Source organism: Penicillium argentinense (assembly GCF_028826775.1).
Source record: "Penicillium argentinense strain IBT 30761 chromosome Unknown utg000004l_segment0_segment0, whole genome shotgun sequence".
NCBI classification, from domain to species: domain Eukaryota; kingdom Fungi; phylum Ascomycota; class Eurotiomycetes; order Eurotiales; family Aspergillaceae; genus Penicillium; species Penicillium argentinense.
Window position 1 is genome coordinate 3108868 of NW_026622663.1, and position 22468 is coordinate 3131335.

General features: G+C 51.0%; 8 protein-coding genes across 8 annotated transcripts; 3 read left to right on the plus strand and 5 right to left on the minus strand.

Annotated features, from left to right (window-relative positions):
* Positions 1 to 355: 355 nt before the first annotated feature.
* N7532_004081 (crossover junction endodeoxyribonuclease) lies at positions 356 to 3107 on the plus strand (the record flags this gene model as incomplete). The annotated part of the gene is made up of 2 exons (XM_056616575.1): positions 356 to 369; positions 542 to 3107. 2 exons carry the CDS (start codon positions 356 to 358, stop codon positions 3105 to 3107), a joined length of 2580 nt encoding a protein of 859 aa, XP_056476932.1.
* A 2620-nt stretch (positions 3108 to 5727) lies between these two features.
* N7532_004082 (Zn(II)2Cys6 transcription factor) lies at positions 5728 to 8142 on the minus strand (the record flags this gene model as incomplete). The annotated part of the gene is made up of 4 exons (XM_056616576.1): positions 5728 to 7062; positions 7128 to 7827; positions 7881 to 8012; positions 8057 to 8142. 4 exons carry the CDS (start codon positions 8140 to 8142, stop codon positions 5728 to 5730), a joined length of 2253 nt encoding a protein of 750 aa, XP_056476933.1.
* A 426-nt stretch (positions 8143 to 8568) lies between these two features.
* Positions 8569 to 10226, minus strand: N7532_004083 (putative aromatic-L-amino-acid decarboxylase; the record flags this gene model as incomplete). The annotated part of the gene is made up of 3 exons (XM_056616577.1): positions 8569 to 9145; positions 9203 to 10127; positions 10178 to 10226. The coding sequence occupies 3 exons, from the start codon at positions 10224 to 10226 to the stop codon at positions 8569 to 8571; spliced, it is 1551 nt and encodes a 516-aa protein (XP_056476934.1).
* Positions 10227 to 11097: 871 nt separating this feature from the next.
* Positions 11098 to 12210, minus strand: N7532_004084 (diacylglycerol/polyprenol kinase family protein; the record flags this gene model as incomplete). Its single annotated transcript, XM_056616578.1, has 1 exon — positions 11098 to 12210. One exon carries the CDS (start codon positions 12208 to 12210, stop codon positions 11098 to 11100), a length of 1113 nt encoding a protein of 370 aa, XP_056476935.1.
* A 464-nt stretch (positions 12211 to 12674) lies between these two features.
* Positions 12675 to 14709, plus strand: spb4 (ATP-dependent RNA helicase SPB4; the record flags this gene model as incomplete). Its single annotated transcript, XM_056616579.1, has 3 exons — positions 12675 to 12964; positions 13029 to 13535; positions 13593 to 14709. The coding sequence occupies 3 exons, from the start codon at positions 12675 to 12677 to the stop codon at positions 14707 to 14709; spliced, it is 1914 nt and encodes a 637-aa protein (XP_056476936.1).
* Positions 14710 to 15701: 992 nt separating this feature from the next.
* N7532_004086 (uncharacterized protein) lies at positions 15702 to 18392 on the minus strand (the record flags this gene model as incomplete). Its single annotated transcript, XM_056616580.1, has 1 exon — positions 15702 to 18392. The coding sequence occupies one exon, from the start codon at positions 18390 to 18392 to the stop codon at positions 15702 to 15704; it is 2691 nt and encodes an 896-aa protein (XP_056476937.1).
* A 1358-nt stretch (positions 18393 to 19750) lies between these two features.
* Positions 19751 to 20728, minus strand: N7532_004087 (mitochondrial 37S ribosomal protein uS15m; the record flags this gene model as incomplete). Its single annotated transcript, XM_056616581.1, has 2 exons — positions 19751 to 20610; positions 20683 to 20728. 2 exons carry the CDS (start codon positions 20726 to 20728, stop codon positions 19751 to 19753), a joined length of 906 nt encoding a protein of 301 aa, XP_056476938.1.
* A 358-nt stretch (positions 20729 to 21086) lies between these two features.
* Positions 21087 to 22078, plus strand: rps0 (40S ribosomal protein uS2; the record flags this gene model as incomplete). Its single annotated transcript, XM_056616582.1, has 2 exons — positions 21087 to 21256; positions 21343 to 22078. The coding sequence occupies 2 exons, from the start codon at positions 21087 to 21089 to the stop codon at positions 22076 to 22078; spliced, it is 906 nt and encodes a 301-aa protein (XP_056476939.1).
* Positions 22079 to 22468: the final 390 nt, after the last annotated feature.

The window sequence follows — 22468 nt, forward strand, 5'->3', positions numbered from 1 at the left end:
CCATGGGTGGTGCGCACGTTTGGGTTGCCCCTCAGAGCAACAAAGTCCGCCAAGGTGGGGAACTCGCTTCAGCAACGTGTCGACCGAGTCTGGCAAACCATCAGATACGGTCAGGGTGATGCCTTTGCTTTTTTGCGCAACCGAGAATTTCGAATTGGTGCGAGCAGTGGTTCTCGAACAGGTGTTGGTGACAAGCTCGGAGTCGGAGAGCTGAGGCACGGATCTTCATCGGGCCGTGGTTTATTTACTTTCCGTCAACCTGCAGCTCGCCATTTCAACCTCACTTCTCCTTCCCCCTATGGCTCTCCCGCGCGGGTTTTAAGCTGCAACATACGCAGACTCCAGGGCAGACACGATGGGAATTCCTGGGTAAGCCTACTGTCACCCCTTGAACGCGCTCACTTGGGCGATCGCGAGCAGATATATATAATGGGATGGGTCCGCGCGAGGACATCCCTAAGTGTTATCATTGCCGCTTCTGGGCCATGTGGGCAGTGGCAGAAAACATCCTTGCTTCGAAGATTTGGCTAACTTACGACAGGCTTGTCAGTGCCATTGGCGCTGGTGAGCGTATTGCGCTATCAAAATTGGCAGTGTCGCACCTAGAGCGCGAGTCGAGGCCTATTCGAATTGCGGTCGATATTTCCATCTGGCTTTTTCAAGTCCAAGCTAGTCGTGGGGGTAGAAATCCAGAGCTCCGAACCTTGTTCTACCGGCTTTTGAAACTGCTCGCCTTGCCAATCCACCCTCTTTTTGTCTACGATGGTAGACAGAAGCCTCCCTTCAAACGAGGCAAGTCGACTCGAGGCCATGGTAATGCGCCGATCATCCAGAGATCCAAAGATTTAATCAGCCACTTCAAATTCCCTTGGCATGTCGCGCCAGGTGAAGCTGAGGCAGAATGCGCGCGACTGCAAGAGGCCGGCGTCGTAGATGCTGTGATGAGTAATGACGTTGACACCTTGATGTTCGGTTCCACCTTCATGATCAAGAGTTTCTCAAAGGAAAGCGGCACCGGTTCAGGCGCCGCAACTCACGTCACTCGCTATAATACGAATACGGACAACCAGTTCTATTCTCCAAATGTGCCTTTCAATCGAGCAGGGATGATCTTGATTGCCATGCTCAGCGGCGGTGACTACCTGCCGTCTGGTGTGCCAAAATGCGGAAACAAGTTGGCGGCCGAAATCGCCAAGGCCGGCTTTGGTGAAGATCTTCTCGAGATCATTACTTCGCGTTCTCCGGATATGGAGTCGGAATTGAATGACTGGAGAGATCGTTTGCAGTTTGAACTGGAAGAGAACGAAAGCGGGTATTTCACGACCAAACACAAGGCCGTCCGGATTCCGAAGACTTTTCCTGACCAAACAATCCTACAATACTATGCCGAGCCCATTGTGTCCAACAAGGACGGAATGGAAACCTTGAGAAGGAGCCTGAGACATGCGTGGGATCAAGACATTGATCCGCTGGCAATCAGAAGCTTTGCCGCGGAGCACTTCGAGTGGAAATACCGGTCCGGAGCAAGAAAGGTGATCAGAAACCTATCAGAGCCTCTTTTGTCTTACAGACTTCGTCTGCAACGACCCGTGCTTGACCTGACCAATGGTACACTGGCGCCTGATTGCGATACGCCATGGCTTCAGAAATTTTACAGAAGCCGGGCAAACTTTGGCACAGACGGCATGACGGAGCTTCAAACCGATTTTTTGCCAATCGATGTTGTTGGCATCGATCTACTCGCAGAGACACCCAACCCTCAGGCCGTGCCGGAGATTGAGCCTTCTCAAGACATGGTGGATCCAGTAGAGCAAGAAGATGATCCAGAAGCGGCCGATGAGTTAGTACCACCGTCACCCTCCAAATCGCGGGTGACACCCCGCTATGACCCGATGGCAGTTCAGAAAATTTGGATATTCGAAACGATAGCCAAACTTGGGGTTCCTGATATTGTCAAGAGCTGGGAAGACGAACAGACTAAGAAGGCCAACAACAAGGCTGCTCCGAAGAAAACAACCAGTCGACGGACAGGGCCCAAAAAGAAGGGTCCTATCGACCCAGGAATGAAACGAGGCAGCATTTTGAAGTACGGCACCCTCACCAAGGAAAAACACGAGTTGTCTCCTCCCGTCAAGACGCGCTTGCTGGAAGCCGCTATGCCCAGTACGACAGCGAAAAACGAAACGTCAGATTTTCCCAATGGTTCCTCCTCCACTGAGTCCATCGATCTCGAGGAGTATAATTCCTCTCCGAGCATGTATCCGGAGCAACGAGATCTCCGCTATGGGGTCCTTTCTTCGCAAGAGGTAGATGATCTCGTGGGAACATTCTCGAACTCGTGCACAATATCACCAACACCTACAGCGAAATGCCATCCTTTAGCGACTCGAGGAAGTGTACGAGCTCGAGCTAGCGTCCTGGCCACTGGTGAGGCTGTGTTTGATGAAGTCTTCTCTCCAGTCGTCGATACATCTGTTTCGCCCGCCCCCAGACGCCGCAGGGTAATCAAGATGGATCATTTGGCTGCAAAGCCGGAATACAAAAACAACCGTCTTGCACACCCAGCCCCGTCACCCAAAATGTCCAACAACAGAGAAAAAAAGGCAAATGAGGTAGAAGACCTGGAAAAGGCGATCAGCTCCTTGTCGCTAACGGTAACCCATCGTGATGAGCATCTTGAGAAGCCACCCCGTGGTCGCTCCCAGAGACCCAGTGCCACGGATCAAGCGAAGGACAAGCAGAACAAATCCATTCCAAGCCTAGGGAAGCTTGATTATTTAGTGCCATCAGGGGAGACTTCCACAAGGCGGAGTCCTTGCACGAGCCGTTCTCGACATAAAGTTCTGTTGAAGAACAACGATCATAAAGAAAGCCCGCCCTCACCAACACAGTCTTGCGAAGAACCGGAAAAAGAGCCAAAATACTCCAAGAAACATGCTGAAAGTTCGGAACTTAAACAGACAACTGGCCACGCCGACAGCATCAGGACTTTCAACGGTTTTTGGTGTGAAGTTGATGAGTTGACTGAATCTTTCCGAGAATGTACGACAGAGGGCGAGAAAAAGAAGAAGCGACCTCCCCGAATCAGCATCGTGGACATGATTTGATTTTTTGATACCCCGCAATATTGGCAAATTTACATTCCGTTCAATCAATAGAGACTGGCGTTGGTAAAAAATGAAACAGCGGCATTGTTTTAATTTCGGGCTAGCGATTCTAGCAAGTTCCCGGCGTTCCTGCCAACGGGATCCGACTGCATATTGCCCCAACGTTAAGTGACGGTGAATCGGGCGCCGGAAATAGCTACCTTCAACGCCATTCTTTCAAGCGTCCTTTTTACCAAACCTTAATCATCATAGTCCAATTCCGCTTGACATACAGTGGATGCTAGGTTATTTTCAAGATGCTATTCGCAACTTAAAATAAATTTGTCTTGACTAATAAAGTATATTCCTACCAAGACAATAAGGCTGGAGAGGAAAAACAAAGGAAGAGAGAGATGGCCCAGACAAAGCAGCGATATTATCATACAGAGGCCCACAATAGTCAAGTAATGTTAAAATAAGAACAGCCATCAGCATAAACACATAAGACATTAGCAATTCCGCCTGAATAGATCAGAATCGAGACGACTTATAGGAGACACTGCAACCTCCAGATATCCTCGGCAAAAATTCTCAGCTCTTGCTCGGTTATCACTAAGTCTCTCTCTAGGGGCTGGTGAGGAGGACGGCCAACAACCTTGTCGAAGGGTAGATCTAGTTGTGTAGTAGTTGTAGTTGTTCCATTCATGCTAGACTCTCCGGTGACAGATGTCATATTATTCGTTCGAAATAATTTGAGGAATGCAGTACGACGCGCCAAAGGAGGGGATGACCTCGTAAGGACGCCATCGCTTCGGGGAAACAATTCCCATCGGTGCAAGATGATCTCGGGGTTTTCGTGTTTAATGCTAATCATGGCCACAACTTTCACAGATGAGGAGTAAGTCTCAAGCCAACCGCGCGCATCAAGAGTAAGTTGTCTCGCAGACTCTGACAATCCTATTTCCACCACAAAGCTCAGCCTTGGATTTGTCGAAGCCGGAGCCCAGCAGCAGTCAGCCTCCTTTTTCCAATTTCCAACAGTAACTGTTGTCGAACCGAGAGACCATACATCACGATGGAGGTTCATCGCACGTAGCTCGAGAGAGATCCGCGAATCAAATGATAAAAGCTATTCAATGCCAAGTAGAAAAGCCAAATAGAATGAGTACTCAAGAGGACCAAGTGTTCGCTCCAGACAACGCAGCCAGCGCAAAATGGCTGTCGAACGTGGGTCGTGCACGGAAGGAGTACGCCTTCCCCACAGAGTAGCCACTGTTGGCCTCGACCCAGTACCGATCACAGAACGGGTCTGTTACATTTTTAATATTAATAAGTTCTCTTAGTTTCGATGATATTTTGTAGGAAGTCTTGTAGTCCTCGGTGTAGGTGGCGAAGAGATTGGTTTTCCTATCCCAACTTCTGAATTTTCATGTTCGCCAGAGCGAGCTCAACAGCCAGGTCGTCGGAGTCTGCTTTCGGGCGATTGAGTTTTCGACATTCTCTTGTCTGCACAAATCTCACCTTGCGATGTGTTCGGAGGCACCGCTAGGCTTTGGATAAAGTTTGAGGTTGACTGTATACTGGTGGGCTCCGCGCCCCCCCCCCCCCCGACCGCTGTCTGTCCTGCTTAACACATCATCAAACACATATAGACCCCGTATTAGGAATAATTTTGCGTTGAGCGGTCAACTAGTCGGGCGGGTTGTGGCTCAGGGATGTAAGTTTTCTAGCAGGCCACTTGGATGTGTGAAGGTCGGAGTGTTCTCAGACGTGACGCTTGGAAACTGTGTATAAATTTTGAGCGATCTGATTGGCGGAGACCGAGGGGTAACTTCTTTAGCAGCATGTTGGAGACACCCAGTCCACGAGAATTGAGATCTCGAAGTTCGAGAATGGAATGGGAAAGAATAAAGAGGGGAAGACACCAAGGTGGAGGAGGCGGAGGGGCTGGACTCCAAGCCGTCGATACGATCATGAGTAGGACCCAGGTCAGGAAATAGATAGTTGACTTCGATAACTGAGTTCGACAAACGGCCTTCCGCCTTCCTAAAATAGGTTTAGCCTTCAAATGTCGATACCAGCTATATACTCTTAACGCGCTAATTATGACAGAATACATGGCCCTGTGGGGCATGTCCTTTTTCAGGCACAGTCTGATATGGGCTTGGAAGAAAAGGTGGTTAGTTATCGCTAACCGGACAATGAGTCTTGGTGAGTAAGCAGTAACTGCGTGGTCACTCAGCGATCACTGAGCATCCATAATTGGTCACCGATCAATCACATGACTGTAGTATGACCATCTCACTGAGCCTGAAGGCGGACTGAAATTTAGTCTGACTCTGATCGCCCTCATAAAGCCGGCGGCAGCCCAGACAGGAAAGCCCCACCCGGCGGACATTACCCTGTGTATATAGGTGCATATAGCATTTCTAAAGTTGTACAATCATGTCAAAGTACCCGGCATACCTGAAGCTCCTTCTTTGCGTTTCATTTGGCCGTCTTCCTTTAACCTACTTGGAGTATTGCAATCTTCACGGGTGTAGAGCCGAAACAATCTCAAGCATGCTGCGCATATGAACATACCAACTCGATGCCGTCATGTCATTAAGTGTATTGTCTCCGACAGCTGCAGTACCTCGATTTAGAGTAAGTCAGCCATAACCTTTGTCAAAGCCTCATTGTCGGCTTCAAATGGATCGACGCCAACGGACGACTGTAAACCGGTCGGAGCAAAGAATCCCATATCCACATCCCTTGGAAGATCTGCGGTCTGATGATCGAAATAGAGATCTCCGGCAGTTTCAAAGAAGCTGCTCAAGTCCTCACACATATTGGGTTCCGTCTCAGCTATGACCTTAGGCGACGTCGACCAAAAAGTGCCGGACATGTCATAGGCATTGTTTGAACTATGAACATTCTGTGATGTTGCACCTGGAGATGCTGAGGTTAGGTCCCATAGATCTCGATTCCCAACCGGATGAGGTTGTACTGCTGAGAGTTGGCTTGGTTCCGGGTCTCTCTCAGCATTTCCGGGCACTGGCGAAGGCTGATGACTCCCAAACGATTGTCGCCTATTGCCGTTTTTATGTAGCTGAATTTGTTTCAGACTGCGAATGATCTTTTGCAAGCGTCTTGACGTCCGAGCCTGTGTCGCTGATCGGCGGACAAGCTCTACAGCTGTATAGAATTCTGGTCGACAAACTCGACGGAAGGTATTTGGTGCGTGTAGAACGGCCAAGAAGAGAGCCGCCAGGGCAGAAATCAAGAAATAATTGAAAGGCTCTGGTCTTTTGAAATAAGTTTGTGAGACTCCACTGAAATGTTGGAGAATGTGAATCGTTCGTTTGGCTGTTTCAACTGCCGTAGACGCGCTTTGGGGATCCTCGACAATGTTTTCGCTGCTGAGAAGATTTTGTCGATACACGAGGATTCGTAGCTGATTACCCTGTAGAGCAAGAAGCACCTGGAGTATCATTAGGCGGTCCTTTTGTGGCGAGTCTTCTGTTCTAACAATGCTTTCTTGCTGTTGGCTCAGATCAAAGCGCAATTCGTGTGGGATGGACCATATCCATTGTTGCACTTGTGTGTCTAAATAGGCACATTGGTCTGAGGTCGCTACCCGGGAACGATTCGGCCAGTTCATGATGAGCCCCCAGATCTTTGTACTTAAACGCGCGTGAGAGATCATGCAGGTTAGATATGGGGTCGAATCGCCCGGCTCTGGGAGATTCGTATCAATGTCGACATCCTGAATGCCAAATGGAAGTCCGGTACCGAAAGACCATTTCCGATCAAGCACGTAAATGCACCAGAAGAGCCGTTTGGCCCAGGTCCATGCAAGCTCGCCTGGGAAGACACCTCCTGTTCTCTGCCATGTTTCTTGGCGGTGCAAGCCGAGTTCCATGGCGGCGCTAGATGCACAACGGATCAATCGCCAGGAAATGACTTCGTCGTCGCGGTATGAATGAAAGACCGACTAGACGTGCATGTAGAATTAGCCGAATGCTCCGGAACGAAAGAGTGTTGTGTCGAAAGGCTTACCAGTAATGTCATGATCAAAATTTCTTTCATATCCACCTCGGCCACCTTGAATCGAGGCGCAAATCGATCTTCAACGCTATCTGCAAGCTGAGCTGCGAATTCACTTCTTCCATGTGACTCCGCAAGAAGAGCAGTAGCCAGAATTATTTTCAGAACTTGGATGTCTCGAGCTGTAAACCAGACTTGGTCAGGCGAGTCTTGAGCCAGCGACTCCGATGTGCTGCTGATGACATCTATGCCGTTTGAGCGATAATATTCACGTAAATATACGCGAACACTATCCAGGTCGACACAAGGGTACATAATCCCGACGCTATCTTCATACACCTGCACTAGACGCAAGGCGTCTGCAAGGCCCAGGGTCATTGCATTACCAGGGAAAGAGGCATCTTCTCGCCCTGAAACGACAGGGCTCGCGGTAGCTGACATTTCCGTGTCATCGGCCAGGTGTTCTTCATTGTCAATCCGGGTAGAGTTTAGTGGTCGCCTCAGACCGAATTCTGCGCTCGTTGGTCCAATGTAGGATGGCGATTTTGGTGCGTTTAGAATCCGATGCATTCCACTTGCATCTGAGCTCTTTGGTGTAGCTGCTGACTGAGGACTTGCAGATTCGAGTTTAATCAAACGGCTCGACAAATTCTGTATTTGCCACTGTAGAGCCTGGAGCTGCTCATCCATAGCACGAAATCGTGGGCCAACTCTGCAGATGTTTAGTATTTCGGCCTGTTATCCGAATGGCAAGTGAGATCGTACCGTGCATCCTTGAATTCCCCCGGCTGAGACAATACGCGATTCGTTGCATAAACACAGGTTACCTTGTCCCGTATACAACGTGTACAAGTCGTACCACCGCTGCATTTTAGCTTGCGTCGTTTACATTCGTTGCTGGGGCGGTCAGCCTTGCTCTTCGAATCGGAGGTTCGGCGTACCAAGCAATTTGGGTGTATCTGGCCCTTTTGTTTGCTCTTTCGGATGAGGGAGGCTCAATGTCTAGGACTTGGCTCTCTGCACTCATCTTCTTGGTGCAGTTATCGGGTCTCCAAGGCCGTTTCTCGGTATGCCTTGGGTGCTTGTAGTGAAGAGACGTGGTGCCGTTCGGAACGCGGAAAGGAATGCCGAGGCGTCCGGCGGCTTACGTGGTCTGCGACGAGGCGGAGATCCACAAAGCAATCGCGGAGTTAGGTTGCGCATTGCGCCTGTCGTAGAATCAAACCGCATAATAAGGAAAGGCATTCGAAGAAAACTACTTTCATCTCTTGATTAAATGAGCAAAATTATCACAAAGAATTGAAAATCAAAATCAGGTCAATTGGGGTACAATTCGTCGCAAGGAATGTCAGCTTCTAGGAATATTGATAGTACACTAGTGCATTGCGTCTTTTCTAGCTTTCTATTCAGATGATTTTATATAGTACTTATTTTGTAACCCCTCAATAGAGGTCTAATCCTGCTGCTGCCGCACCTCCTCGGCGGTACGGACCATGATGTCAAAGGCGTTTCGAACATACTTTTCCTCGGCCATAGGGTTGGAGCTCACAACCCGAATAACATAGACCCCATCAATGACAGTAGAAGTGATGAAGATCTCACCACGGGAGTTGACCAGTTCATACACCTTCTTCGTCAGAGAGTCGGAGGTTTCATCTCGTTTACTCACAGAAGCTGTGCCGGCTGATCCATTGACACCATGAACTGGCACCTGCGGGTTCTTCACTCGGAAGACAGTCAAGCAAAATGCTGGCTTAGTGACAATCTCAAACAAATCCGGTCGACCCCGAACAAGGTCCGCGAATATATCACCGAGACCCATGGTCTTGCGAATATAGGCCTTCATGCCGTTCAGGCCGTAGCTGCGCATAACAAACCAAATCTTGAGGGCTCGGAACCGGCGGCCGAGAGAGAAAGACCAATTACGGTAATCAACCACGGTGCCCGAATCAGAGTATGCATTGCGAAGATAAGTGGGCGTCATGTCAAATGCATTGGTAAGATCGACGCGGTTTCGGATGAAGAGAACGCTATCGTAAAAAATTAGCCGAGTGGACGCTGCCTCCGAGAGAGGTTGAGTGACAAACCTTGCATCAAAGTTAACCAGCAGCCACTTGTGCATGTTCATGTTGAAACTATCAACACCCTCCCCGAAATCCTTCGCAATATACTGGCATTCTTCTGTGATGAGAGATGCACCGGCATAAGCACCATCGACGTGAACCCAAATCCGTTGCCACTCCGGTTTCTCTCGCAAGAGAGCCGTGATCTCAGCATACCGATCCATGCTGCAGGAGTTGGTAGTCCCGAGGGTCATAGTCAGATGGTAAGGAATTAGACCGTCCTTCTCGCACTTTTCCAATACCTTTCGCAGACGGGGAGCAGTCATCTCCATGTTATCTGCTAGCTGAGTCTGGACGGCACGGAAACGAGTACCGGCAATTAGAGCACCTTTGGCAGCACTGCTGTGCGTTTGGTCGCTGGCGATCGCCACAAATTTTCCCTGGTGCTCGATTTTCCGGTCTTCGTACTCGGGAGTGCCCTCCTTCATCCCATCCGCCAATGCCAGTTCCCGCGCTCTTCGCTCGCGAGCAGCGGTGATGACAGTAGCAATCGCATCACTGGCACTGTTCTGGATGACACCGCCTCCCTTTGAAGAGCTCAAGAAGCAATCTGGCATTCCTAGAGCCTTGGCCATCCAGTCCATGACGATGGTTTCTAGTTCTGTGCATGCTGGAGAGCAAAGCCAGTTGAAAGCGGGAGCATTGAATGTTGCCGAGTACATCTCGCCCAGGATACTGGGGTACGTCACACCGGCTGGGAAATACGCCATGAAATTTGGGGACTGCCAATGCGTCAAACCTGGCTTAATCTTCGAATCGATATCCTTCTGGATAGTCGCCCATTCTTCAGGCTCATTGGGAGGATTCTCTGGTACCAACGAACGCAGATAGCCTGGCTCCACGGTCGGGAGAACTCTTTGTTCGGGCATGGAATCGAAGTGGTTGATGACTGGAATTCGAGTCAGACTTATCGGTACAATCAGAGGTTTTGGAACATACTGTCATCTATGGCAGAGTGAGCTGCAGCTCGGAATTGTGATTGATCCATGATGTAACGGTGCCTCGGATTTCTTTCCACAGGCAATGCTTTGGTTATTCTGTGACGTTGAATGAGCCTGGCAAGTGCAAGGACAAGGCAGTGGACTGAAAATGAGGCAATGCAAATGGCCAGAGTGCCAGTTCATATACGGAGGGGCAGACCCAGACTTTGCTGGTGCGACGACGGCGCTCGGCACGCTCGTTCCTCCTCCGACACCTCGGAGGCGCCATTCCGAAGCCGACTCCCGCAATTACTACCATCCCATAGTGATAGCAGAGCATTCCGAGCAATACAACAATTGTTGTTGCTAATGTAGAGCAGGTTTTACGATGCTTAAAATAGGAATTACCAATATAAATTGCTTGGAATAATCGAGCTCCTACTCTGACCTACATTCCCGTCTAGCTACGTCCTTGACTTTAGATAGCCGAGTGCACAGCAAACCGATAATACGAAGAAAATCGACGATTCTATTTTCAACTAATTCTGGTCGCTGGGTTTTAGGCTCCGATATCGATGTTATTAACGTTGGTGCTTTCCCAGACTGGTCTATTCGATTGTTGAAGTGGCTGGCACCGCCAATCGGCATCGGTTCTCAATTCCGTATGCCGCCTAAGCTTTTGTTCACATTGAGCCCTGCATTTTTGAGCCATGTCTAGGAGATCTGCACCTACGCAACGAATAGAATAGTAATATTTATATCGGCAGAAATGCATCGACAGTGCGCCTGTGCTAAGCAAGAAATCAAATCTGATGCAATGCCATGCCCGAGAAATTTAAAGCGGCCAATCATCTAAACATTAAACACCAGTCCATGAGGAGGGATGTCTCTTCTGTGCCATCAAAAAAACACAATATATGATAGAAATGAATCCTATATTCAGCCAAATACCTTCAGGAATCCCCAAAGCCCAAGCCCACTCAGGACGGGGATTGTCAAATTATCATCCCAGCTCCATAGATCAATGAATTCACTGCCGGCCGCCACAACGCCAGACACAACGCTCATGACGCCGAGGGCCAGAGGACCGGAGATGACTCCAGACGATGAGGGTCGCCATCCCAGAAGACCCCGAACGCAGTTTGGAAGCAAATTCAAGCGACCAGTAAACATGAATGCATCTTCAGGGTCATTGGGGAAAGTTCCTATGTAAGGAACAAACCAGCCCCAGAAGGTCGCGGCGGTGACGACTCCGACAAACCAGGCGGCCAGGGTGCCAGCCAGACTCTTTCCGGGTCGGAGGCGGGGCGTGTAACGACCGTATAGACGGCCAACTGTAGAAGCGGCGGTATCGCACCAGCTGAGAAGGAGGACACCCATCACACCAACATCTTTGGGGAAAAAGCGTAGGACAACGTAGGCGCCGAGGAGATACCAGATCACACCATTGTAGCCAGAGACCTCGGTCTCGCGCATGAGCGCTCCTACGCAGCGAATGTAAAATTTGTTGACTTTCTCTGAGCGATGGCGGACAATGTCGGTGACTGCGATGGGTACTAGCGCAGAGAAGAGCACTGGGGTAATTTGCAGTGTCTGGATTCCTCGGCTATAGAGGCCTAAGGTTAAGAACCCGATCGATACGTGCAACAGTTTGCGAGGTATTTCATGGCGGTGAATGAAATTGCGATAGCGGGAATGCAGAGGAATGAGACCCAGCGGTGATGGTGATCGCGAAACGTCACGCAAGGCATCTGGAAGTTTTGGCGACAGAAAACCATTGGAGTCTTTCCCATTGGCAGATGGCGGCGAGGCTGGAATCATCGGGTTTGACCGGCGTTGTCGTGTTGACCCCCTAGGTGTCACCGGGGGCGGGCTACGAGATCTGCCCGAGCCAGAACTCTCTTCTGAGACCCCCGACAGGTGTTGGCGACGCGATGCTGAGCGTGTTGTCGGTGCAGGATACTCGTCACGTGCGTCAGATCTGTCGGAGAAGGAGGGCGATGGGGAGATGACTCGGGGAGTCTCTGGGACGTTGTCGGGTGTTGAAGGCATATCGGGCGATCGCACAGTGAAGGGTGGAAGTGCCTGGGTTCGAATGATACCGGCCAGTGGTCGTGCGCAGGTGGTTGCGCTGTCGCAGGCAAGACTGCCGCAGGGTATCAGTGATCTTCCTAACGACTCAATGATGGGCGATCGTTCTTTCGGGGCGCCCGCGCAAGGTCGACCAGGGATGCCAGGTGTTGGAGCACGAAATGAAAACACGGCGCATTATAAGCGCACTGGACACGTAAAAGTAAAATCGGCAGACCGCTATTCGAACGAGGCAGTGCTAGGCGCAATGCGAAAAGAAGTAGACGGTGCATCCGGTATCCGCCCAATGCCGCCCCTGTCACGTGCTGGTGAAGCTTATCGATAAGACTTTTTTTTTTGCGATGACATTTGGGTCTTGGACCAAGCTTGACCAGATCAAACTGGGTTCGTTCTCTCAAGGAGTGCAAAATCGCCCGAGCTCACTAATGGCTCCGAAGCCGAAACCCCCCTCGTCCTCGCGAGCGTGGGATGCGCTCACACCTCCGCTATCACAATGGGCACTTGACGCTGTGGCCTCCTTGGGCTTCACGCGCATGACGCCAGTTCAGGCCTCCGCCATCCCACTATTCATGGCGCATAAGGATGTGGTGGTCGAGGCTGTTACTGGCAGCGGAAAGACCCTGTCCTTTCTAATTCCCGTTGTGGAGAAGCTTCTGCGTCTTGAGGAGCCGCTCAAGAAGCATCATATCGGAGCAATCATCATTTCTCCCACAAGGTAAACTCCCTCCGCAATTTCAGCCAAGAACATTTAAACTGATGTTTCCTCTTCATCCACACAGAGAACTAGCTTCTCAGATCTATCAAGTGCTTCTGTCATTACTCGAATTCCATCCTCCATCGGCGGCAGCGATTAACCCATCCGAAGGCGATGCGCCACGATCAAAGTCCTCATCTTCCGTCCTAAAGGTTGTGCCCCAACTCCTCCTGGGCGGCTCAACATCGCCCGCGGAAGATCTCAGTACATTCCTCAAGCGATCCCCAAACGTGCTCGTCTCAACACCCGGGAGACTTTTAGAACTGCTGTCGTCGCCCCATGTGCACTGTCCACAATCGTCATTTGAAATGCTTGTCCTGGATGAGGCGGACAGGCTTCTTGATCTTGGTTTCAAGGATGATCTGCAAAATATTTTGCGTCATCTTCCGAAGCAGCGAAGGACCGGTCTTTTCAGCGCTAGCATCAGCGAAGCGGTTGATCAGATCGTTCGTGTGGGTCTCCGTAACCCCGTCAAGGTAGCCGTCAAGGTGAAAGGCGGGTCTGGCGTTGAAGATAAGCGCACACCTGCAAGGTATGCCTGTGATCGCTAAAAGAAACTCAAGAACAGAATGCTGACTTTTTTCAACAGTTTGCAAATGACTTATTTGACAGCACCGCCAGCTCATAAATTCTCTATTCTCAAACAAATTCTCACAACAGTCCAGCCTACGCCTCAGAAGACAATATTCTTTGTGTCAACATGTTCCAGTGTGGATTATCTATCTATGATGCTTCCTCTAATTTTGGGAGACGAATTTCTCTTGGTCCCTCTCCACGGCAAGCACCCTGCCAATGTCCGCCAAAAGAACTTTACTCGCTTCACCACCGCCACAACCCCCTCCATTCTCCTCACCACCGATGTCGCCTCTCGAGGTCTGGACATTCCGTCTGTCGACCTAGTTGTGCAGATTGATCCTCCCTCCGATCCGAAGACTTTTATCCACAGATGCGGTCGTGCTGGACGCGCCGGACGCCGAGGCCTCAGTATTGTTCTTCTTCATCCAGGGAGGGAAGAAGATTACGTTTCGTTTTTGGAAGTTCGCAAGACCCCCGTGGCTCCTTATAATCTTTCATCCCCACCCTCTGACGCAGATGCGGTGGCTGCCACGGAAGCCGTTCGAAAGCTCATCCGACAGGACCGAGCTCACCACGATAAGGGTCAAAAGGCTTTTGTCAGTTGGCTCCGCAGCTATAGCAAACATCAAGCAAGCAGCATATTCCGAGTCGCGGATCTTGACTGGGAAGCTCTTGGTAAAGCATGGGGGCTCCTCAAGCTGCCGAAGATGCCCGAGCTGCGCAATTTCACTGGGGACCGGACTTTGGGCGTCAGCCTTGACTGGGATAATTATACCTACAAAGACAAGCAGCGAGAGAAGCGGCGTAAGGAAATGATGGAAGAATACGCACAAGTGGGTGATCAACAGAAGGATCAGCGGAAGCGACGCGCAGCCGAGAATACAGCATGGAGTCAAAACCAAGAGGCACGAGACAAGAAGTTCAGACGCAAGGAATCTAAGAAGTCCCGGAAGGAAACAGAGAGGTGGGAGCGGCTGCCAGAGGAGGAGAAGAGAAAGGCTCGCGAGACAGAGCGCATGATCGAGGAAATCAGAGCCAAAAATGAGCAGCAGCGGCTTGCAAAACGTGCCGCCAAGGCCGATGCTTCAGAGGAGGCAGGCAGTGGCGATGAATTTGCCGGTTTTGATTAGGCATCGAAATATATGTTCAAGCACAATTTCAGTACCTCACATATACTACAAGTAGTCCGCAACGCCATTCTGGGCATGCGAAGAGGTTACGTCGTTTCAGCGATTTAGCCCGTGGAGGTTATAGTGTATTGTGTTTAGTGTATTTTCTTTTCTTTTTTTACCCTGGGGGGAACTCCAGGGCCATTTTGTATGTGACTGGGAAGGAGTTGTCTGTAGCGATTTCCAAACTGGCACTAAGTATATTGTAATCTGGAAACCTTAATTTTTCTAGGTGTTATTATCGTACAGAACATTAAAGATGAATAGAAAGTGGATGCTTCAGCGGACTAGAACCTCCTGCGTCGGCAATATTTTTAGGCGCTATTGATTATCCTAAGGACTATTTCTCTTATTTTATTAAGAAGGGACGCCTTAACTCCTAAGAGGAGACCCTCTAGAACGCCCTCTCCATATTTAGGCGGAGGGGAGGACGGAGTATATAAGACACAGAGGCGGTCGGAGCCGGAACAACAATAGTTCGGGTTACAAGTAGGCTCTTGTAAAACGGATTGCCCAATTTGATCAATAGGGACCTCAGAAATATTGATGCCGTAGTGCCTTGTGTCAATTCATTCCTCTGGGTGGCCCCACTTTTGCCATTTTATTAGTTCCGCTAATTAGAGGCAGTGATGCAGAAGGTGTCATTGGGAATCACATAGAGTCAAAGACCCTTAGCATGAGTGTCCTAGGATGATCAGTCTCTTAGAAACTAATCAGTGATATAAAAGGTAGAGAGCCTCGACTTGGTAGCTTGGATCAAGGTTGGACTGGGAAACAATAAGAGAGAAGAACATCGATAAGAATGGATTTGTATTCCTAGGGGTTCGACATTTCGGGCGACGTTGAAGTATTCAAGGGTATTTGCGCTAGATAACCCTAATTGACCATACATTGACGATACATTAAACAAAAATAGACAAAAGCGCAAAATTTAAACCAGACTTGCAAAAAAGTTAAGCAAACTTGTAAGGTCGGTTCTCCCAGCCATTGTTCCATACTTCCATCATTTCGTCAATGAGTCTTTTTCTCTGTACTGGATCATTCCATTCCCTATCGGCCGCAGCGACATCCTCGTCGGTAAGGTCCATTCCATTCCAGCGAAGCTGATCGATCAGACTGATTGGCTCGGGCCACTTCAAATTGTCCAAGTCGATACCTTCACCAGTAGGGAGAGGCGAGGTGTCAGCGGCCTCCAAAAATGTGACGTCCGGAGTGTGAACGTCCAGAGCGGGCGCAGGTGCAGACGGCGTAGGGGCAGACGGCGTAGGGGCAGCCGGAGAGGGAGCAGATGCGAAGGTTCTGGTGTCGGGAGTGGGAACTTCCTGAGCAGAGGCGGACGGGACAGGAGCGGCGGGTGTAGTATCATCCAGAGTAGGATCCGCCGGTGTAAGAGCGGGCGGAGAAGAAATGTTTGAGTTGCTGTTTATGGAAGACTTTAAAGCTTCACGGAGACGGCTCGGAGTCTTTGGTTTGAACTGCTCGACCTTGCCGCGAATTCGGTCAATTGAAGTCGACTCCGCCGAATTGGCCGCCTCGGCTGCGTCTTCCATGGAAATGTCGGCCGGGGAAGAAGAACTCAAGGGGGCGTCTGACATCGGGATGTCAGTGGGTGACACAATATCAGCAGGTGAGGGGTTTGATGAGTGGCTCGATCTCAGTGCTCGATGCAGCCGTGCTACTTCCGACGGTGTCTTGGGATCATGTACCCAATCCATGGGCACCGGTGACGAAGCTTCTTCTTCATCTGAGGAATAGGGTACTTCGAACGTACCTGGTTTCTTATATTTCTTGGACTTCTTCCGCTCAGCTGGCGGAGGCAACTCCGACTCCGCGGTGTCCTCTGCCACCAGTCCGCTAGAGTCAATTGGTGACAGCTCGGGCACCGCATAGGAGCATGGACTGGGAACGTAACCAGGCCGCTTTGATGGCGACAGAAGCTTGTCCTTTGCGCTACGAACAGTCGAGGGTCGGGTAGACCAACGACGTGGCCACTGCCCGAGACGCTGCTTCTTAGCGCTAGGCGCGCCCGCTGCAACATGCTCGGCCTCCGTACGCTTGGCCTCCTCAGCAGCTCTGCGTTTTTCTTCAGCATCGTATTCTTCGTCGGTGAAGCCAAAATAGTCTAAATCCATGCCATAGCTGCATCCGGCCGGGTTTGGAATGTCATCAGTAGGAGATACTTCCCGCTTGCGCTTTTGAGCCTGGGGGGGAGAATCAGCCAGGGCGGCTTTATCCTGGGCGGCTTTATCCTGGGCGGCTTTAGCCTGAGCTGCTTCAGCCTGAGCGGCTTTGTGGCGTTCAATTGTTGCATAGAGGCGCGCTTTCAACTCGGGGTCGAATCCGCATGGGTAGAGAGAATCGTGGAAAGAGGCAGGAGGTGACCAGGGTTGCGAGTAGGCACGGCGGCGGCGTCGTGCTACCGGTGCAGCAGCAGCCGAAGGATCTGCTTTTGTGGATCGATCTACCGGCTCGGCAGCGGCAAATGGAAGAGTCTCCGGAGCTGAATCTACCAGTTCGGCAGCAGGCAAACGCAGAGCCTCCGCCGGCCGATTTCCACTAATTCGATCGCGAATATTCGTCCACCGTCTAGAAACCTCGTTGAAAACCCACCGAACACGAGAAGAGGGCGTACCCTCGACTGGAGCAGGGTCTGCTACAACTTGAGAGGCAGTGTCAGTAGCAGGTGCCACGGGAGCACCAACGTGTGCAGTTTCAGTCAATTCCTGGTTAATTGAATCGGGCGCGTTGTCATGCTGATGGTGAATGTCGCCCTGACCGTTCCGAAGTAACTTTTCGTTCTGAGCGAGAAGTTCAGGTAACCGGAAGATTGTGCGGCCTAGTGTGCTATTTGCGCTGGCCCGCAGACGACGGGGAGGAGGCCGTCTACGGGGCTGACGCTTCATGACTCTCGTCGGCCGGTCTACATCTTCGGTTTTCTTGGGGCTAGCCCCACCTTCCTTCTTGAAAAGGAATTTTGGCGGTGGTGAGGTGAAGAGGTAAGGGCTGTCGGGCCCAACTCGAGGGTGACCTGCGCGCCGGAGGCGGTCAATCAGCCTCATCATTTCGTCTGAGTGACGGTATTCGTAGCCTTCGGGGGCTTCGGGAGGGGTGTAATAGATCGAAGAGGGTTCCTCGACCGCGAGCTCCGGGAGTGACGGAGTCCGTGGCACGAGGATAGGGGAAGTAGAAGCGTCGGCGGGCGAGCCCAGCGACGGGCTGAAGCTGCCCATTACAGCGAAGGTCGCCGCAGACGACAGCCCAACAGTGGGGCGGAGGGGGATGCACTCACGGGCGACAGCATCGTCGAGATCAGGACTACCCGACTTGTCGTCGATTTCGACTGATGGAATGACCGAATTGACGGGTTCATTGGTGTCAGCAGGAGAGCTAGAAGCTTCAGGACTCGCTGCCTTGGCCGACTTTCTGGAAATCTTCTTCTGGCCACGTCTCGCAGCAGCTTGTTTCTTGCCCCGGCCCTTTGCTTTCGCGGTCTTTGAGGTCGAAGGGCCCTCGTCAGTTCGGGGCTCCTGTGATTCCTGCAGCTGGGCAGAAGTACTGCGAGTCGTACGACGGGGGCGAGCAGGCTTGTCGTCAAGCGTCATGTAAGAATTTGGGGAGACGGGACCCTTGGAACGGGTACGCATTGTGACGCGCCGGTTTCCGGCAGGTAAAGCTTGATTCGAGAAATTGAAGTGAAGTTTGTTAAAAGATATGAAGTAATGCGGTTTAAATCGCGAAGAAATGGTCAGATGGGAAGTCTGAAGATGGGAGTGCGAACGAAACTGTGAAGATGGTGAAGAGGAAGAGATGGGGAGCAGAGAAACGCGCTGTCGTGATTTGGCGTTGCTCGGGTAGTTATGTTGACAGGTACCGCGGGCAACCGTTGTTGCTGACAAGCGCGCTCGGGGAGGAAGGCGCGATGCAGACGTGCTTGTCTTTTTGAGGGACCTCGGGGAGGTGCGAACCGCGCCGTGACGTCCCAAAAATCATCGCTCCTGTTTCGGCAGAATTACAGCAGAGGCGGTCGAAGTAGGCGGTGAGAAATAGCCCTAGTTGATACCTCAGGCAACCTACAATTTGGTCAAGAGATGTGCTCCTGGTTTGATGAAATTGCCGGTCATGAGATATCACAGGCTAGCAAACCTATGATAGCTCTGTCTTATCTACTCCTGTGTTCTTAAGCCATGGAGCAGACGATGCATGGGTATCTGTGGAACTCGGATGGCAGGCATTTCGAATTCTACGGAGGAACGTGTCGAATGGCATTAGCTCACTGCGGCAGAGGGTGACGGCCACCGGATCAATCCGGAAACAGAGACTGACTGAAGAAGATTTAATACTAATGAAAGAGTGTCATAGTTAACCTCGAGTAAAATCATATTTGGAACGATACCTGTGATACATGGCATCTACTTCAGTCGATTCCATGTTTTCATGCAGAACTTGGAGCCATCACGTGAAGGACCAAGGAGGATATATCTCAGATTTCCAAATATGGTGAAAGATGAGCGCTTAAGAGAACCTTCAATCAAGGATGATCAATAATAGAGCTACCCTGCAGGATTCGCGAAGCTAGTACTTGGGCTGGGCATTGTCGATACTACATACCGCTTGAAATGCCTCCAGCTCGAGGTTTACTTGGTTAGAGATGATCTTCAGCAACTCCGTATATGTGCTGGCCGACATTCAAATGCATACTAATGGGATGTTTCGGGTTTCCATCTGACCCTCACAGGATCTCAAGGGATGCATAGGAATTACATGGGGCGTAAGTAGTAGATCAGGAAAAATAAATGCGACTATTTGTACATATAAGAAGGTACCTTAGACTATGCCACCGGCCTTCATAACACGGGCTTTGATGGCCGAGCCAAGGAAAGTCTACCACACCAAACCTTTTTCCAGTGTCAAGACTAGTTATCCCATAAAACACGCTTAACGGTTGAAGTCAAATCACAAGGACACAAGCTCAAGAAGAGCATCCCCCCAGTAGATGGGCAATTTACAGGCAGATCTCTCCTTTCCATGCGGCCTCGGAGAGACCCAACGTCTCCATCAAGTTTTGCCATCTAGGTCCGCCACGCTCTTTCCTGCGAATGTATTGGAGCAGCTTCTGTCGTTTGTGAACAAGAATCTGGAGGTTGCGCTTGTTGTGCTTATCCTTATTGGAGGATTGCAAGTGCCGAGAAAGATTCATAATTTTGACAGTCAAGATGGCCGCCTGGACTTCAGGGGAACCGGTGTCAGGTCCGACACGAGGCACCTTCTCGAGGTGACTCGTTGCCGACTCATGTTGCACACTAGCCGGCTTAGGTGGTAGAACTGCATCCGTGCTGTGTCGACCGAACTGTTCAATGCATCTTTGGACGATCAGTCGAAGGCGATCTTTTGTGTTGCCATTACTGAGGTTCACAATGCGCTGAATGGCCTCTTCCGCGTTCTGATGCTGCTGCCGATGCAGCTCAGCTACTTCTCTCTCGACGTGAGGGTCTGCGGTGTCGCGATCCGGGTTCTGAAGCGGCTCGGTCAAGTCCTTGGAGAATTGCAAGGCCCCGCTGAGTCCATCGGATTTCAAATAATAGTTGAGGTCAGAGCTTGACGGAGGCTTGGAGCCATTCTGAATAGATTGAATCTCTTGGATGAAAGGTGTCGGCTTGCTTTCAACCGGGTCACCGATCGAGGCTTCCCGTTCCGCCTGGAGAACTTTTTGTCGCGAGATGTTGGCTGCCTTGCGTTGACGCGCCTGCGAGATTCGGAAGAAATCGGTTTTTTTCTGCGGGTTCGACTTCGTGGACGCGGCCCTCACGGTAGATTTGGAGGCATTTGACAGAGCGGCCAGATGGCTTTGGCCAGATAGCGAGCCTGTGATTACATTCTGTTAGAAAAAAAACCGATTGCGAGCAATGAAGCTGAATATGAATAGACTAAGCATACCAGCGAATGCCTTCAGTGAAGGCTGGAATGGAAAACGCGGAGGCATTTTGTCCGACTGTAGTCAATGGCTCCCCCGGACAGCGTATGCGAAGTTCTTCGCGACTCTTTTGGCCGGGAAATCCTCCGGGCCGAGCAAGACCCAAGCTAGACCCGTTTCAGGATCCGCTCTTTCTGACTAAATTTTCAGGCAACAAGTCTTTCTGCCTTTATTTTATGGCATATATAATTGCTTATGTAAGGCGGGTGGTTGCCCTAGCCCTAACACTCACAACCTGCAAGCGAAATTCATGCAGATCGCGGCGTGGTTTTCGCGGTTCCGGCTTTTGGTCCTTTTCCCTTCCATCACCACGACAAGAGCCAGTCGATTGATCTTTTCCACTTCGTCAATCAATCAATCGCCCACCATGGCCCCCTCCCAGCTTCCCCCGGTTTTCAACCCTACCTCGCAGGACATTGAGATGCTCCTTGCTGCTCAGTGCCACCTGGGTTCCAAGAACCTTCAGGTGCACATGGAGCCCTACCTCTGGAAGACCCGTCCCGACGGTGTCAATGTCCTGAACATTGGCAAGACCTGGTATGCAGCAGCGCGATTGATTATCAGTTTCTTACGTCTTAAGGTTGGCTTTGCGACTAGATCTAACAAATATCGCGTTGAAACAGGGAGAAGATCGTCCTGGCTGCCCGTATCATCGCCGCCATCGACAACCCCGCCGATGTCTGTGTTATCTCTGCCCGTCCCTACGGTCAGCGTGCCGTCCTGAAGTTCGCCCACCACACCGGTGCCACCGCCATTGCCGGTCGTTTCACCCCCGGTAACTTCACCAACTACATCACCCGCTCTTTCAAGGAGCCCCGTCTCATCATCGTGACCGACCCCCGCACCGACGCCCAGGCCATCAAGGAGGCCTCCTACGTCAACATCCCCGTCATTGCTCTGTGCGACACTGACTCCCCCACCGACTTCGTTGATGTCGCCATTCCCACCAACAACAAGGGTCGTCACTCGATCGGTCTGGTCTGGTGGATGCTCGCCCGTGAGATCCTCCGTCTCCGGGGTACCCTCGCTACTCGCGAGACCGAGTGGGACACCGTTGTTGACCTGTACTTCTACCGCGACCCTGAGGCCGAGGAGAACAAGGAGATCGCCGACGAGACCAAGGTCCCTGGTGCTGAGGAGATCGGCGCTGGTGCCGTCGAGTCCGGCTTCGCCGGCGATAACTGGGACGTGAACGCTCCTGGTGCTGGTGCCCCTGGTACTGCCTTCGCTGCTGCCTCCGCCGCTGTTGGTGCCACCAGCTGGGAGGCTGACGGTGCCGACTGGGCTGCCAGCTCCACCCAACAGACCACTGAGTGGGCTGCTGAGACCACCCAGACCACCACCGAGAACAAGTGGTAAATTCACTGAGCGGTAACGAGGGTAGTCGTTCAAGGGGGGGGAGTGTGATCTTAACCCAAAAACCATGGCGACCTGGGATGATTGTGACGATTTTCGGTGTTTTACGACACTGATTATAAGGAAATGCTCTTGTTTGTTCTTTCACTGACATCTCCCGGAAAATTCCCTTGACATGTTTATCCTAGTTTCTGTTCAAGTGTTCAAAAAAGCAAAAGAAACTGAAAAACAGCAGAAGAAAAAGAGCTTTTCACCGGGAACCCTCCAGTCCTTTTGCATCAGTGGTCTCATTTACCAGCAACCTTCATGATTTTTCTTGTTTTCGCATCGGGGAGGAATAGCGACGTCAATTCTTGACTGGCGCTTATGAGGGAAAGATATCCAGTTACATTC